Source organism: Lethenteron reissneri, chromosome 4 (assembly GCF_015708825.2).
Source record: "Lethenteron reissneri isolate LAM-NWPU_2019-01 chromosome 4, ASM1570882v1, whole genome shotgun sequence".
Taxonomy (NCBI): domain Eukaryota; kingdom Metazoa; phylum Chordata; class Hyperoartia; order Petromyzontiformes; family Petromyzontidae; genus Lethenteron; species Lethenteron reissneri.
In genome coordinates, this window is record NC_083782.1 from 4,661,304 (window position 1) to 4,678,940 (window position 17,637).

General features: G+C 53.8%; 1 protein-coding gene across 1 annotated transcript in view; it reads left to right on the forward strand.

Annotated features, from left to right (window-relative positions):
• Nucleotides 1-4,217: 4,217 nt before the first annotated feature.
• Nucleotides 4,218-17,637, forward strand: part of LOC133350012 (F-BAR domain only protein 2-like) — an 87,632-nt gene continuing 74,212 nt past the window's right edge. Inside the window, exons 1-2 of the mRNA XM_061563965.1 lie at nucleotides 4,218-4,337; nucleotides 15,015-15,106. Coding sequence (XP_061419949.1) covers nucleotides 4,293-4,337; nucleotides 15,015-15,106 — 137 coding nt within the window. The 5' untranslated portion in view covers nucleotides 4,218-4,292. The remainder of the gene's footprint in view (nucleotides 4,338-15,014; nucleotides 15,107-17,637) is intronic.

Below are 17,637 nucleotides of genomic sequence, written 5' to 3' on the forward strand. Positions count from 1 at the left end.
GCGGACGCACTGTCCAGGTTGCCGCAACAATCCCCTTGTGCGTGTGCGTCGGGGACGCATAGGTGTGGACCGGCTCAGCCCCCCCCTCAGCCTGTCGCGCGGGCAGTGGATGTTCTCGAACCTCCGCTTACACCGGGACCGGTTGAGGGGGGACCGGCTGACGGGATTTTGCGTCTTCCAAGGTCTGTGTGGATTCGGGAGCAAATGTTGGACGATTCTTTGGTGTCGTTACGGAAACGAACGGAGAAGGCGGGTAAGGAAGTCGGTGCGGCTGGTAATTCGGAAACTGCTCTCCGAAATGGGTTACTGATGTGGAGGGAAGGGATACAGGAACACTGGCGTCTCGTTGTGCCTGCGTCATTGCGCTATGAGTTGATTCGATCCTTGCACTGTGACACACTTTTACACCTGGGGGTGCAGAAAACCCTATTGACGCTGCAACGAGACTATTATTGGCACGGCATGACGACGGATGTCGTCGGTCACGTTCGCGCGTGTCCCGATTGTGCCCGCCGTAAGCCGCCTAAACATCCATATGTTCCGCCGATACAATCGATTAAAGTATCTCGGGTTAATGAGTTGGTGGCGTTAGATATTTTGGGACCCTTTCCGCCATCAGCTAAAGGGAATAAGTATTTACTGGTGGGGGTGGAGTACCTCTCTCGCTGGCCGATGGCCTGGCCCTTGCCTGACCAGTCAGCGGCGTCTATCACGGACGCCTTTCTATTTGGGTATGTAATGGACAAAGGGGCTCCGGAGAGGCTCCTTACGGATCAGGGACGTAACTTTTCGTCTAAATTGTTGGGGGAGGTGTGTGCGGCTCTTGGAACTAAAAAGATACGGACGTCCCCCTACCACCCGCAAACGGATGGTATGGTGGAACGGTTGAATCGGACTCTGTCTGCCATGCTGTGCCATACAGTCGGGGAAAACCAATCTGATTGGGATTAGCATATCCCTGGGGTGCTTTCGGCGTATCGCATGACGCCGCACGCGGCTACTGGATACTCGCCGTTTTTCCTTATGTACGGCCGTGAGAACGTGCCGCCGATTCATGACCAGTTGGGAACCGGTGCGAGGGGGCCTGTTAAGCCTCTTCCTGAGTATATTAAGGACAACGTTCGGCGTGTCGCTGAGGCGAGGGAAAATGCCCGCATGGCTACTGCCAAGGCTCAGGCCAGGAATGAGCGGTGTGCCCGACGTTCAAAGGGGGAGTGTCCCTGGAAAAAGGGGGACCTGGCCTGGCTTCATTGCCCACAGGTGCGGCCAGGTACATCTCCTAAATTACATCGACCTTGGCAGGGTCCGGTCCGCCTCATTGAGGTTCCCAACCCACAGTCGGCGCGTGTTCAGGTTGGTGCACGGCGTTGGTTCGTGCACACGTCCCGGTTGAAGCCATACATTGCCCCACGGCCGGATGCGTCATCTCCCCAAGTTGCCTTGCCGGGGTCTGTTGCTGCCGACTCGCCCTTGCCTGTGTCTGCTGACCTTGCGAGAGCGCCTGTCGTACCCTTCACAGACAAGCCGGCCGTGACAGCGCAGGGAGGAGGACCTTCCGCTTGTGGGACGCCGACCGGAGCCGCAGAACCCACGGGACCTGCAGCTCTTCCTATCCCTCCGCGGACGCGAGTACGGGATGTTTCTGGACGCGAGCGGGACAGTGGCGGGCCTCCAATGGCGACGGAAGAACTTGCGCCCGTCGCCCCTAAAACCCTTCCACGTTCCCGCTCGGCGGGTGGGCCGCCGACCGTCCGGGACGGCCCGGCTACCCGTACTCGCTCGAAATCCCTCACGTTTCGTTAGATTGTGTTGTGTTGTGTTATTGTTATAATGTTCTTCAATGCTTCGTGTCTTTTGCGTGTTGGCCCTTTACACCCGCATTGCTTTTCAGGTTGCAATTCAGCCGAGGTCGGCTGGATTTTCTTTAGGGGGGAGGGTGATGTAATGCGGTTGTAAACGGCCCTTCTGAGGTGCCGTCAGGGGGGGAGGAGTTAGGTCACGTGGGGGGAGAGGGGTTGAGTATAGAAGGAGGGGAACCGGAAGAGCAGGGAGAGTGACTGGGAGCCAGGAACAGAGGAAGGCCACGTAGGGCGAAGCGGGGTGTGGCGAGATCGCCACGAACACGGGGGAAGCGAGGATCGGCACCGTTGGCCAGCGGTGACCGACCCGAAGCAGCAAGGAGGCTGCAGTCAGCAGCGGGGCTGCACAGAGAGAGTGGGCAGCGGGTCTGCATACAGTGACAGCCAGAGGGTCTGCACATAGGGGTAGCAGCGAGTCTGCAGGGAGGAGGTTACAGTAGATGAAGCAGAGAGTCAGAGGGGAGAGGAAGCTATAATAGCAGTGAATAGCCGGGGGCTACAAATACAGGAGTTATAACAGAGTGCCGTGTGGGTAAAGACGTGAACCTGAATAAAGACACGAAGACAGAAAGAAGTGTTCGAGTCCTTTTATTACACAGAGTTAGACTGAAAAAAAAGACTGATGGCCTTAATCTAAGTTGTCTTGTGGTTGTTGTTGGTTGTTTGACTTGCATCCCACTGGGATTTTTGCACACAGTGTTGGTGTACGGTGCTTTTTATGCAATATTTTTGCTGTCTTTTTTTGGATTTTCTGTTTGCACATAGTCACTTTAAGATATTTTCTTGTTCATGTTTTTTTTGTTTGTTGCGGTTGCACCCGATTCAAGAGCCGAATGGCTCACAAGGCTATACCTAATAAATGCAACTTGAAACTTGAAACACACACACTTCAACTTACACACACACAAACACAATTTCACACGAAAGACAAAGATCAACTGTACTTTTATAGCCTTAACGGAGTTTTGGGGCAAGTGGTGTTTAGTGACCAACTATGAAGGCCGGATGGTTGCACATAACGCCCGCGACTGAGTTGACCTGTGGGCAGAGCACAGAGCCAGGTCACGTAATCGACGTGGGCTGTGAACGGAAATCGAACTCTGGCCACGAAGTTCAGAGCGCAGCGCGCTGACCACAACGCTACCGGTCACTCTAATCTTTGACAACACACACGCGTGCACACACACGCGTGCACACACACTAACTTAGCCACACACACACACACGCGTGCACACACACTAACTTAGCCACAGACACACGCGTGCTCACACACACACACACTAACTTAGCCACAGACACACTTCCCTTTTAACAACAAAGACAAATATCCCCCGTATAGTCTCAACAGACTGTTGGGGCAAGTGCTGTTAGCGAGTAGCACCTATTAATGCCGGACACGGCACACCAGGGGGTGAGTGGACAACACCACACCCGGCCGCCTTTGTCTCCCCAGTGGCGATATTTACACATCGCACGAGGAACTCATTTGAGGCTGAGTCGACCTAGGGGAGGCCCAGAACCGGTTCGGATAACCGTCACTGGTGATGGCCGTGAGCGGGAATCGAAGTCGCAGTGCGCTAACCATTACACCACCACTCCCTACACACACACCAACACGCACACACCCACACGCTCAACAACAACAACCGCCATTTGCCACTAAGTGGCGGTGACGTCACTACGACGCTTGTGCCAGGCTAGGTGCATCTTGAGGCCATGTGAACTGTCGAACGCCCGCTGGCAGGAGGTCACGGGGCAGACCCAGGTGCCGCGGGTCGACTGACTGAGACGACTGGCTGATGCACCAGCTGTGCCCCCTACTGTGCCAACTTGCTGTGCTTTAGCCACCCGGCGTTGTTGTGAGCATCGCTCCTCCGCCCTCTGTTGTTGTTGGAGGGCGACTGCCTCCAAGTGCCCAGTAGCTGCGTCCTTCACGAGCCTCCTCCACCGCTGGTACCAGTCATCGGCAAGTCCACTCAGCTCCACACAAAGATCCCCCGTATAGCATTAACAGACTGTAGGGGCAAGTGCTGTTAGCGAGCACCTATGAAGGCCGGAACGGTACACGAGGGGGTGGGTGGCCAGCACCACGCCCGACCGCCTTTGTCTCCCTAGCGGCGATGTTTACACACCGCACCAGGTACTCATTTGAGGCCGAGTCGACCTAGGGGAGGCCCATGACCGGTTCAGATAATCGTCACTGGTGTTTGCACGTGAGCGGGAATCGAACCCGGGTCGCCAGGTTCGTAGTGCAGCGCGCTAACCACTACACTACCGCTCCACAAGCGCACACACCCACAAGCGCACACACCCACGCACCCACTCAGCTCACGGATAAACAAACACAGATAAGAGAAGTCAGAATACCTCGCCCGGCGAGACGAGCACGGGTCCCAAGAGCGGGCAGCGGACGACAGCGAGACAGCCCCCGACATGTCTACAGACCCGAACCCCAACTCCTCCAGCCGTCATGAGAAGGTGAGAAGTCTGCTGTGCTCATGGAAGTGGAATGGTTTCGGGGTTCGAGAGCGATGGCTACGATCCCGGTCCGACGCGAGTTCGATTCCAGCTCACGGCCACCAACGCCTGTGACGATTGTATCTGTGTCGGGTCCCGGGCCTCCCCGAGGTTGACTCAGCCTCAAGTGATTATCTGGTGCGATGTGTAAACATCGACACTTTGGAGACAAAGTTGTCCGGGCGTGCTTCTGGCCACCAGCCTTCCTGTGCGCTACTTCCTTACGGCACTTGCCCCGACCATCTGTTCAGCCTATCGGGGGCCACTTTGTTTTTGTTTGAACGGTGCTACGTGGGATTCAGTATATTTCTGCGCACGTGTGTGTGTATCTATATTTGAGAGCATTCTGAGAAGACGGTGGAGACTGCCTGGAACTCTCCAGCCCCACCAAAACAAAACTCTCACGCCGTCAAAGACTCTCCCCCCCACCCCCTCCTCCTCCTCAACTCTCCACGGGTGACCACTGCGGTGCTTGTGGAACGGGTACAGAAAGCCCCCGTACCTGGGCAGTGTGCCCAATGCCAGCTCCCGTGGTGCCGAAGCAGAGATTTCACTCCGGATCACAGGAGTGGCATTATCTTTTCATCGGTTTGGAAGCTGCCCGACATGCCGCTCCATGCGAAGAGATTGGTCTTGAGCCAGAGTTAATGCCCCCTGCTTTGTATGCTTGCAGAACGCGGATCCCTTCATAGGAAACACGCTGTCCCTGCAGCTTGACACATTCAAGCTGGCCTGCCTACGATACGCATCCTGGGTTTAACCAGACAGGATTGTATGAGGAGCTCACAGATCATTTGAGAGATCTGGACACAGTCCCGTCAGTGAGCTCCTCCGACAGACGAGGCTGTTGGCTCGGTTATGGAGCCCGCATTCCCAGCCACCGCATGCCTCAGCGTATTTTGTTTGGCCAGGTAGAGAGGGCTAAATGGGTGCTGCAGAAGCTAGAGAAGAGATGGAGTGATGTGATACAGGAGGATGTGGAGCTGAGTGGACTGCGTTTTTTGGTTTGGCCATGTTTGTTTGTTGTAGTACAGAGTTAGACTGATGGCTTTCATCTAAATTGTCTTGTGGTTGTTGTTGTTGTTTGACTTGCATCCCACTGGGATTTTTGCACACAGCGTTGGTGTACGGTGCCTTTTCTGCAATATTTTGCTGTCTTTTCTTGGATTTTCTGTTTGCACATAGTCACTTTAAGATGTTTTCTTGTTCATGTTTTTGTTTTTTGTTTGTTGCGGTTGCACCCGATTCAAGAGCCGAATGGCTCACAGGGCGATACCAAATAAATCAACTTGAACTACGCCACTGATAATGTAGTCACTACACCACTGATAATGTAGTTACTACACCACAGATAATGTAGTTACTACACCACTGATAATGTAGTCACTATGCCACTGATAATGTAGTTACTACGCCACTGATAATGTAGTTACTACACCACTGATAATGTGGTTACTACGCCACTGATAATGTAGTCACTACGCCACTGATAATGTAGTTACTACACCACAGATAATGTAGTTACTACACCACTGATAATGTAGTCACTATGCCACTGATAATGTAGTTACTACGCCACTGATAATGTAGTTACTACACCACTGATAATGTAGTTACTACACCACTGATAATGTAGTCACTACACCACTGATAATGTAGTCACTACACCACTGATAATGTAGTTACTACACCACTGATAATGTAGTTACTACACCACTGATAATGTAGTCACTACACCACTGATAATGTAGTCACTATACCACTGATAATGTAGTTACTAGGCCATTGATAATGTAGTCACTATGCCACTGATAATGTAGTTACTACGCCACTGATAATGTAGTCACTATGCCACTGATAATGTACTCACTACACCACTGAAAATGTAGTCACTACACCACTGATAGTGTAGTCACTACACCACTGTGTGGGTGGTGGTGATGGTGGTGATGGTGGTGGTGTCTGTGATTGACAGAGTAAGGGGGCACAGGTGGTGCATCTGCCAGTCATCTTAGTCAGTTAGCCCATGGTCTCAAAGTGCACCTGGCCTGGCACAGGCGCCGTGGTGACGTCACCGCCACTTAGTGGTGAATGGTTGTTGTTGTTGGTGGTGGTGGCGGTTGTTGTTGGTGGTGGTGTCAGGGCTACGCTATGAACCTGGCAACTCGAGTTCGATTCCCGCTCACGGCCAACACCAGTGACGATTATCTGAACCGGTCGTGGGCATCCCCTAGGACAGGGGTCGGCAACCAAAATAACAAGAAGAGCCATTTCTTTCCAATTCGGTACAAAATTCAGTATTTCAAGAGCCGCAATGCATCTGAGTACATACTGTACATACGTACATATCGTCAAGAAGCAGCCCGTAAAGAGCCGCATGCGGCTCCGGAGCCGTAGGTTACCGACCCCTGCCCTAGGTTGACTCAGCCTCAAACGAGTTCCTGGTGCGGTGTGTAAACATCGCCACTCGGGAGACAAAGGCGGCCGGGCGTGGTGCTGGCCACCCACCCCTCATGTGCCGTGCCGGCCTTCATAGGTGCTCGCTAACAGCACTTGCCCCGAGATTCTGTCAAAGCTATACGGGGGATCTTTATCTTTGTTGTTGGTGGTGGTGGGGGAGGAGGAGGAGGGAGGAGACGTGAGTTGTATTTTTCTATTGCCAATTGAAGTCACCTGGGACACGCGGGTTTGGTTGCAACGTGGGGATGAGCGACCCGCTGTGTTTACTGCAGGCAACTGCCGCTCTGGGTCAAGGTTCGATCTGAACATTCGAACCTCCAAACCCGGCGGTGGTGGCCACGCTGCTGTTGCACGTGACTGCCTGTCGCCCAGCACTGTGGCGGCAGCAGCGAGGGTGGGTGGATCACGCACGGATGACGAACTCCCTTCCACGTAGGCACGGAGGAGCCGTGTCCCTGGCTCGCCGGCAGAACGCAGGAGAAGCAAAGCGTGGACCGATGCTTACCCGTCCCCTTCTATGTGGGATAGAACGTTGCTCCCTCGCGCAAGGCGTGGGTTTTTTTTTCTTTCCCGAGCGCTCCGTTGTCCTCCGCACGTGAACAAACACATTCCTGCGGAGGGAGCTGGTAGGAACGTTGGGTTGCTCGGTCAATGGCCAGGGTCAACGGCGGCGTGGTGTATTCCGCAAATATGCCCGACTGTGAGGGCGGGCACAAGCCGGCGTGAGTCGGTTAAACGTTGAGTTTTATAAGGGCACCACGGGGTGACCAGCCCCACCCCACCCAGCCCCACCCAGCCCAGCCCCTCCCCACCCAGCCCCACCCTCCCTACCCAGCCCCTCCCCACCCAGCCCCCCCCTGCACGACGGACGGACGGACACAATAATCCCCTGTGGGCTGGTGTAACCAGGAGGTTCCTACCATTGACCGAGCAACCCAACGTTCCTACCAGCTCCCTCCGCAGGAATGTGTTTACAATCACTGTGTAACAAAAACAATTGTTATTCCTGGGTAGTAAGTGTTATTTCTAATTGCTTAGGCCTCAAAAGTACAGAAAGTTACTATTTATTCTCCACAAACTTTGCTTTTGTGATCATGACAGTGATATTTTGAAATGTACCTATCGTCAATGACAAAACGCGGTGTGCATTTGTGTCATTCCTTCACGTAAAGTCCTGGTCACAAAAGCAAAGTTTGTGGAGAATAATATCCACTTTCTATGCTTGTGAGGCATAAGCTATTAGAAAATAACACTACCCAGGAAAAAAACTATTTTACATCGTGAATTAGTATTCTTAGTGGTCATGCTAGCCAATAGTGGAGGGGTTGCCCTAGTAGGTATATTGTTTTTGGTGGGGAGCGGTGGTGGGGGGGAGGTTTGGGCGGTGGTGGTGGGGGGTGGTGGAGGGGGGTGGTGGTGGGGGGTGGTGGTGGGGAGCGGTGGGGGGGGGTTTGGGCGGTGGTGGGGGGTGGTGGTGGGGAGCGGTGGGGGGGGTTTGGGCGGTGGTGGGGGGTGATGGAGGGGGGTGGTGGTGGGGGGTGGTGGTGGGGGGTGGTGGTGGGGAACGGTGGTGGGGGGGGGGTTTGGGTGGTGGTGGGGGGTGGTGGTGGGGGGTGGTGGGTAGCGGTTCTCGCTACGCTGCGCTACGAACTCGGCGACACGAGTTCAATTCCCGCTCACGGCCACCAACACCACTGACGATTATCTGAACCGGTCTTGGGCCTCCCCCTAGGTCGACTCAGCCTCAAATGAGTACCTGGTGCGGCCGGGCGTAGGTGCTGGCCACCCACCCACCCGCTCGGTGAGCCGTGCCGGCCTTCATCGGTGCTACTCGCTAGCAGCACTTGCCCCAGCAGTCTGCGCAGGCTATACGGGGGATCTTTGTCTTTGTGGGCGAGCTCACGAGCAGGCGCGGTGGCATTGTGAACGCGAGACCACGAGCCCGTGCCCACTGCCTGCTGCTGCCGCTGCCGCCGCTGCAATCGGATCTGCCACGATGGTTAATTGATGGGTTTCCTCCACAGCGATGGTCGCGCTCGGTGTAAGCTGAGCGCTCGGGGCGGCGAGAGACGAGAAGCCACGTGGCGTGACCTGCCCTCGAGTCGGGAGATACGGAGAGGGAGGGGCAGACAAACGCCCAGGGATAAGCAGGAAAGGGAGAGGGGGGGGCACATTAGAGTTTATGCTAAACAATAACAACAATAATTTACAACAACAGCAATAACTTGTCACCCTGCTGCTGCTGCTCTATATAAGAACGGGAGACAGAGCAGAGCCTCACCATTCTGGCGAATTGCCCGATGATGCTGGATGCAATTACCAGCGAAACGTCGTACTCAAATTGTAAATGTTGTGGCTTCAACACACCGGTGGGCTAAAGCAGTGAACTATTTGTCTTTGTCAACGTGACACATTTTAACTGATTGGCCGTGTCGGGCGGTGGAGGGTTACGACACATTTATAAATAACGCGATCTAAACCCAAAAAAGTTGATTATGAATAACATTGGTCGCGAAAGCCTACGTGTTAAACTGAGCAATAACTTGTGTTCAAATGAAACGGATAACTTTTTTTATTTATTTACCAGGTAAGGTCCACTGAGCTGTCTCGCTGTTTTTGCGAAGCGACCCGGCCACAAAGGATAGCTGACCAAAGTGAATTATCATCACGTGGACGTCGATTTTAAATGTGGAGGGGAAACCCGGAGGACCCGGAGAAAAAATCCACGCAACCAGGGGGAGAGAGGGAGAGAGACATCGAGAGAGACACACCGAGAGAGACACACCGAGAGAGAGACACACCGAGAGAGAGACACACCGAGAGAGAGACACACACCGAGAGAGACACACACCGAGAGAGACACACACCGAGAGAGACACACACCGAGAGAGAGACACACACCGAGAGAGACACACACCGAGAGAGACACACACCGAGAGAGACACACACCGAGAGAGAGACACACACCGAGAGAGAGACACACCGAGAGAGGACACACACCGAGAGAGACACACACCGAGAGAGACACACACACCGAGAGAGACACACACCGAGAGAGAGACACACACCGAGAGAGACACACACCGGAGAGACACACACCGAGAGAGACACACACCGAGAGAGACACACACCGAGAGAGAGACACACACCGAGAGAGACACACACCGAGAGAGAGACACACCGAGAGAGAGACACACCGAGAGAGACACACACCGAGAGAGACACACACCGAGAGAGACACACCGAGAGAGACACACCGAGAGAGACACACACCGAGAGAGACACACACCGAGAGAGAGAGACACACCGAGAGAGACACACCGAGAGAGACACACACCGAGAGAGACACACCGAGAGAGACACACACCGAGAGAGAGAGACACACCGAGAGAGACACACACCGAGAGAGACACACCGAGAGAGAGAGAGACCGAGAGAGAGACACACCGAGAGACACTCACCGAGAGAGACACACACCGAGAGAGACACACCGAGAGAGACACACACCGAGAGAGACACACACCGAGAGAGACACACACCGAGAGAGACACACACCGAGAGAGACACACCGAGAGAGACACACACCGAGAGACACAACCGAGAGACACACACCGAGAGAGAGACACACCGAGAGAGACACACACCGAGAGAGAGAGAGACCGAGAGAGAGACACACCGAGAGACAACACCGAGAGAGACACCCGAGAGAGACACACCGAGAGAGACCACACGAGAGAGACACACCGAGAGAGACACACACCGAGAGAGACACACCGAGAGAGACACACACCCGAGAGAGACACACCGAGAGAACACACACCGAGAGAGACACACACCGAGAGAGACACACACCGAGAGAGACACACCGAGAGAGACACACACCGAGAGAGACACACACCGAGAGAGAGACACACCGAGAGAGACACACACCGAGAGAGACACACGAGAGAGACACACACCGAGAGAGACACACCGAGAGAGACACACACCGAGAGAGACACACCGAGAGAGACACACCGAGAGAGACACACACGAGAGAGACACACACCGAGAGAGACACACACCGAGAGAGGACACACACCGAGAGAGACACACACCGAGAGGACACCACCGAGAGAGACACACACCGAGAGAGACACACACCGAGAGAGAGACACACCGAGAGAGGACACACACCGAGAGACACACACCGAAGAGAGACACACACCGAGAGAGACACACACCGAGAGAGACACACCGAGAGAGACACACACCGAGAGAGACACACACCGAGAGAGACACACACCGAGAGAGACACACACCGAGAGAGGACACACACCGAGAGAGACACACACCGAGAGAGACACACCCGAGAGAGACACACACCGAGAGAGACACACACCGAGAGAGACACACACCGAGAGAGACACACACCGAGAGAGACACACCGAGAGAGAGACACACCGAGAGAGAGACACACCGAGAGAGAGACACACCGAGAGAGAGACACACCGAGAGACACACACCGAGAGAGACACACCGAGAGAGACACACACCGAGAGAGACACACACCGAGAGAGACACACACCGAGAGAGACACACACCGAGAGAGACACACACCGAGAGAGACACAACCGAGAGAGACACACCGAGAGACACACACCGAGAGAGACACACACCGAGAGAGACACACACCGAGAGAGACACACACCGAGAGAGACACACACCGAGAGAGACACACCGAGAGAGAGACACACCGAGAGAGAGACACACCAAACTCCAAATCTACAGCGGCAGGCGTCGTCAGGGTCGGGATCGAACCCACGCCCTCCTGTATACCGGGCAAGGTAGTAAACATTTCGCCACCGCGGCGCCCACATACACACACACGTGACTGCTCCTGCCTCGTGTGTGACCTGGTGGCAGTGATGGCCCATTTGGGGGGGAGGGGGGACGGGACCCGAAGCAATTAACGAAATTGAGCGTTTCACGTGACCACACACATTGTGTGTGACGCACGATCGCAGTGGTGTGTAATGATCACGATGTTGGATGACTGTGCAGCTACAATCACTCTTCGGGGTCATGGTCCTCGGGGTCACTCCACTGCTGGATGAAGCCCCCCCCCCCCCGCGGTTCTGCGACATTAACAATCCGGCCGCATTCCGTCGCTCCATCTCCTCGGCGGGCAAACTCGTTCCCTAGCCCTCAATGATAGAAACAAGGAATGTACATTTCGATTTAAAGCTTTCGTGACTGCAGGGATTCATCTTCTTGGTTCTATCGGTAAAGCCACGGAGAATGGAAATAATAAAATAATGAAATAAAACATTATAAAATAATTCTCACGACGTTTCGGCTGCTTGCGTTGTGGCCGAAACGTCGTGAGAATTCTTTTATTATGTTTTATTTTATTATTTTATTATTTCCCTTCTACGTGACTTTACCGAAAGAACCAAGCAAATGGATGTACAGCTCTGCTTTTAATCGTGTTCATATAATAGAGTGATGAGATTTTTTTTTACAGTTTTTTTTTATATATAAAAGGATCTGAATTTAAGATAAGTTTTGTGTGCCCCTTGGATTACTTGGGGCACGAGATTTGTTATCTTTGCTTGCTCGTTTGCTCCTCGCCGTCACCACCGTGGCCTTGGGTTGGGAGCCGCGGTGGGGGGGGGGGGGGGGTGCGATGGGAGGTGCGGAGAAAGGAGGCAGGGGATCGGAGCGGGAGAGAAACTTGAGTCCTTATGCCACTTGGCAGAAAGCGGCCGCGCTCACAAATGGGTGAAAGCACGCGTGTGGTCGGGGGGGAAAGGCCACAAACGACGCTCATTTCGCGGCGTCACGAAATAGACAAAGTTATAACGTTGTAGGTTGTTTAAAAAAAATGTTTTATCAAGGTCGCGGTTGCTACGCGCGGGTGAATATTTAACTTGAGGTGTTTGGTGGCGCGCGTTCGTCGGTAGACCGGCACCCTCACGCACCTGCGTGTGAGACGGAGCTTACCTGTATGTGAGTCGGGAGTCACCTGTGTGTGTGAGACGGGACTTACCTGTGTGTGAGACGGAGCTTACCTGTGTGATACGGAGCTTACCTGTGTGTGAGTCGGGAGTCACCTGGGTGTGTGAGACGGGGCTTACCTGTGTGTGTGAGTCGGGACTTACCTGTGTGTGTGAGGCGGAGCTTACCTGTGTGTGAGTCGGGATTTACCTGTGTGTGAGTCGGGACTTACCTGTGTGTGAGTCGGGACTTACCTGTGTGTGTGTGAGTCGGGACTTACCTGTATGTGTGAGACGGGGCTTACCTGTGTGAGTCGGGACTTACCTGTGTGTGTGAGTCGGGAGTCACCTGTGTGTGTGAGACGGGGCTTACCTGTGTGTGAGTCGGGACTTACCTGTGTGTGTGAGTCGGGACTCACCTGTGTGTGTGAGACGGGACTTACCTGTGTGTGTGAGACGGGACTTACCTGTGTGTGTGAGACGGGAGTCACCTGTGTGTGTCCATGGCCGTGTCTGCCGCCTGATCGATCATGTTCCCGAGTCTGACGAGGAAACTTGGGGAGGTGAGTTTGTGTTGTGATTCACACGCATTGTCGTCTTCATCATCGCCGTCGTCTTCATCATCACCGTCATCACCACCACGACCATGATCCAGATAATGGTAATTACCAACGCTTCCTAATGTTACCATAGATTCATGAGCACCATCATCATCACCGCTCGCACCATCGTGAAGACAATTACTCTGTTACCACCTGCACCACCACCACCACCACCGTCAATCATAGTTGTTATCGCAATGTTACATTTGCGTGTGTGTTTGTGGGGAGCACGCTGCCCTACGAACCTGGCGACCCTGGTTCGATTCCCGCTCACGGCCAACACCGGTGACGATTGTTTTAACCTGTCCTGGGCCTCCCCTAGGTTGACTCAGCCTCAAATGAGTGTGTAAGTATCGCCACTGGGGAGACAAAGGTGGCCGGGCGTGGTTGCTGACCACCCAACCCCTCGTGTGCCGTGCCGGCCTTCAAAGGTGCTCGTGAACAGCACTTGCCCCAACAGCCTGTTAAGGCTACACGGGGGATCTTCGTCTTGTGTGTGTAACGCAGTACCACCTTCGGGAATTCCGTGGGGCGGTGTCACAGTGGCCGGTGTCACGGTGGCCGGTGTCACGGTGGCCGGTGTCACGGTGGCCGGTGTCACGGTGGCCGGTGTCACGTGGTGCGCGATCACCAGCGCGGTGAAGTATGGCGCAGGGGGAGGTGCTCATGCAAGAAGGAGAGGGGGGGGGCACTGTAGTTGTGTGGTGGTGGTGGTGGTGACGGTGGTGGTAGTGGTGGTGACGGTGGTGGTAGTGGTGGTGGTGGTAGTGGTGATGGTAGTGGTGGTGACGGTGGTGGTGACGGGTGACGGTGGTGGTAGAGGTGGTAGTGGTGGTGGTAGTGGTGGTGGTAGTGGTGGTGGTAGTGGTGGTGACGGTAGTGGTGACGGTGGTGGTAGTGGAAGTGGTGATGACGGTGGTGGTAGTGGTGGTGACGGTAGTGGTGGTAGTGGTGGTAGTGGTGGTGGTAGTGGTGGTGGTGGTAATGGTGGTGACGGTGGTGGTAGTGGTGGTAGTGGTGGTGACGGTGGTGGTGGTAGTGGTAGTGGTGGTAGTGGTGGTGGTAATGGTGGTGACGGTGGTGGTAGTAGTGGTGTTGGTAATGGTGGTGACGGTGGACCTGGCGCTTTGCGGGTCCGCCGCTTGCTGCAGAGGTTCGCGGTTCGATCCAGCGGCTATCCCTGGTTAATACGGTGGCGAGATGTTAACTCTCTCGCCTGGTCTACAGGAGGTTGTGGGTCCGATCCCGACCCTGACGCCTGCTGCTGTATATGTGAAGTTTGCGTGTCTCTCTCCCACTGGTCGCGTGGATTTTTCTCCGGGTCCTCCGGTTTCTCCCTCCACTTTTATAATCAACAGCGCACGTTTGGAGTATTTGGCTGCTTTGAATATCCACGTGATGATGATTCGCCACTTTGTTGAGCGATCATTTGTGGTGGCCAAGTCGTAGCTCAGTGCAGCCTCACCTGGTCAAATAAAAAAAAAGTGTATGTTTGTGTGTCTATGTTGAACTTCTTTCGCACCGTACGTAGCACAGCCGTGCTAACCGGCACCGCCTCTGTCCCCCCCCCCCACCCTCTTTGTGTAACATCCACCCAGGGAGAGCGGCACCTGGGATTTGAGGGCCTCTACTTGAACATGCGAGCCGCTCACGGGGATGGCCGTGACCTCTCTGAGCTGCTCCGGGAGAGGTGAGAGCCCCCCCCCCAACCCCCCAGCTCCCCCCCCCTCAGTCTCCCCACCCCCGCCCCCCAGCCCCCAGCTCCCCCTCCCCTCCCCAGTCCCCCCATCCCCGCCCCCCCAGCCCCCCCCCCACCCGCCTCCCCTCCAGTCCAACCCCCCAGCCCCCCACACTCACCAAACACAGCAAACTCACGCGAGATGAAGAGACACACACAGAGAGACGAACAGACACACACACACAGACACAGAGACGAACAGACACACACACAGAGACGAACATACACACACACAGACACAGAGACGAACAGACACACACACACAGAGACACAGAGACGAACAGACACACACAGACAGACACACACAGAGACTTACAGGCACAGAGACGAACAGACACACAAACAAACAGACACAGAGAGACGAACAGAGACACACACACAGACACAGAGACTAACAGACACACACACAGAGATGAACACACACACACAGAGACTAACAGACACACAGAGACACAGAGACGAACAGACACACACACACAGAGACGAACAGACACACACACACACAGAGACGAACAGACACACACACAGAGACGAACAGACACACACACAGACAAACAGACACACACAGAGACTTACAGGCACAGAGACGAACAGACACACAAACAAACAGACACACACAGAGAGACGAACAGAGACACACACACAGACACAGAGACGAACAGACACACACACAGAGATGAACACACACACACACAGAGACGAACAGACACACACAGAGACACAGAGACGAACACACACACACAGAGACGAACACACACACACACAGAGAGACGAACAGACACACACACAGAGACAAAAACCACCGCCCCTCGTTGCTGTAGACGGAACCTCCATCACAGAGGGCGACATTAACACGACTGCCTCCACTGCTACCAGTTGCCGGGAGCTCCAATCGCCTCTCAGGCTCCCCCCCCCCCCGTCTCACAGGACTGTGTGAGGAGGGAAACTCGGTCTGGTTCTGGACTTCACTGCTGTGGCCTCACACATAGACCCATAGACACTCATAGAGTTCACTGTGGTTCATTGTTATGTGATCACACACAGAGACCCGTAGACACCCATAGAGTTCACTGTGGTTCATTGTTATGTGATCACACACAGAGACCCGTAGACACCCATAGAGTTCACTGTGGTTCACTGTTATGTGATCACACACAGAGACCCATAGACACTCATAGAGGTCACAGTTGTTCATTGCTATGTGATCACACACAGAGACCCATAGACACTCATAGAGGTCACAGTTGTTCATTGCTATGTGATCACACACAGAGACCCATAGACACTCATAGAGGTCACAGTTGTTCATTGCTATGTGATCACACACAGAGACCCATAGACACTCATAGAGGTCACAGTTGTTCATTGCTATGTGATCACACACAGAGACCCGTAGACACTCATAGAGGTCACAGTGGTTCATTGCTATGTGATCACACACAGAGACCCATAGACACCCATAGAGGTCACAGTGGTTCATTGCTATGTGATCACACACAGAGACCCATAGACACCCATAGAGGTCACAGTGGTTCAATGTTATGTGATCACACACAGAGACCCATAGACACTCATAGAGTTCACAGTTGTTCAATGCTATGTGATCACACACAGAGACCCGTAGACACCCATAGAGGTCACAGTGGTTCATTGCTATGTGATCACACACAGAGACCCGTAGACACTCATAGAGGTCACAGTGGTTCATTGCTATGTCATCACACACAGAGACCCATAGACACCCATAGAGGTCACAGTGGTTCAATGCTATGTGATCACACACAGAGACCCATAGACACCCATAGAGTTCACAGTGGTTCATTGCTATGTGATCACACATAGAGACCCATAGACACCCATAGAGGTCACAGTGGTTCAATGCTATGTGATCACACACAGAGACCCATAGACACCCATAGAGTTCACAGTGGTTCATTGCTATGTGATCACACATAGAGACCCATAGACACCCATAGAGGTCACAGTGGTTCATTGCTATGTGATCACACACAGAGACCCGTAGACACTCATAGAGGTCACAGTGGTTCAATGTTATGTGATCACACACAGAGACCCGTAGACACCCATAGAGTTCACAGTGGTTCATTGCTATGTGATCACACACAGAGACCCGTAGACACCCATAGAGTTCACAGTGGTTCATTGCTATGTGATCACACACAGAGACCCGTAGACACCCATAGAGTTCACAGTGGTTCATTGCTATGTGATCACACACAGAGACCCGTAGACACGCATAGAGTTCACAGTGGTTCATTGTTATGTGATCACACACAGAGACCCGTAGACACTCATAGAGGTCACAGTGGTTCATTGCTATGTGATCACACACAGAGACCCGTAGACACTCATAGAGGTCACAGTGGTTCAATGCTATGTGATCACACATAGAGACCCATAGACACCCATAGAGTTCACAGTGGTTCATTGTTATGTGATCACACACAGAGACCCATAGACAC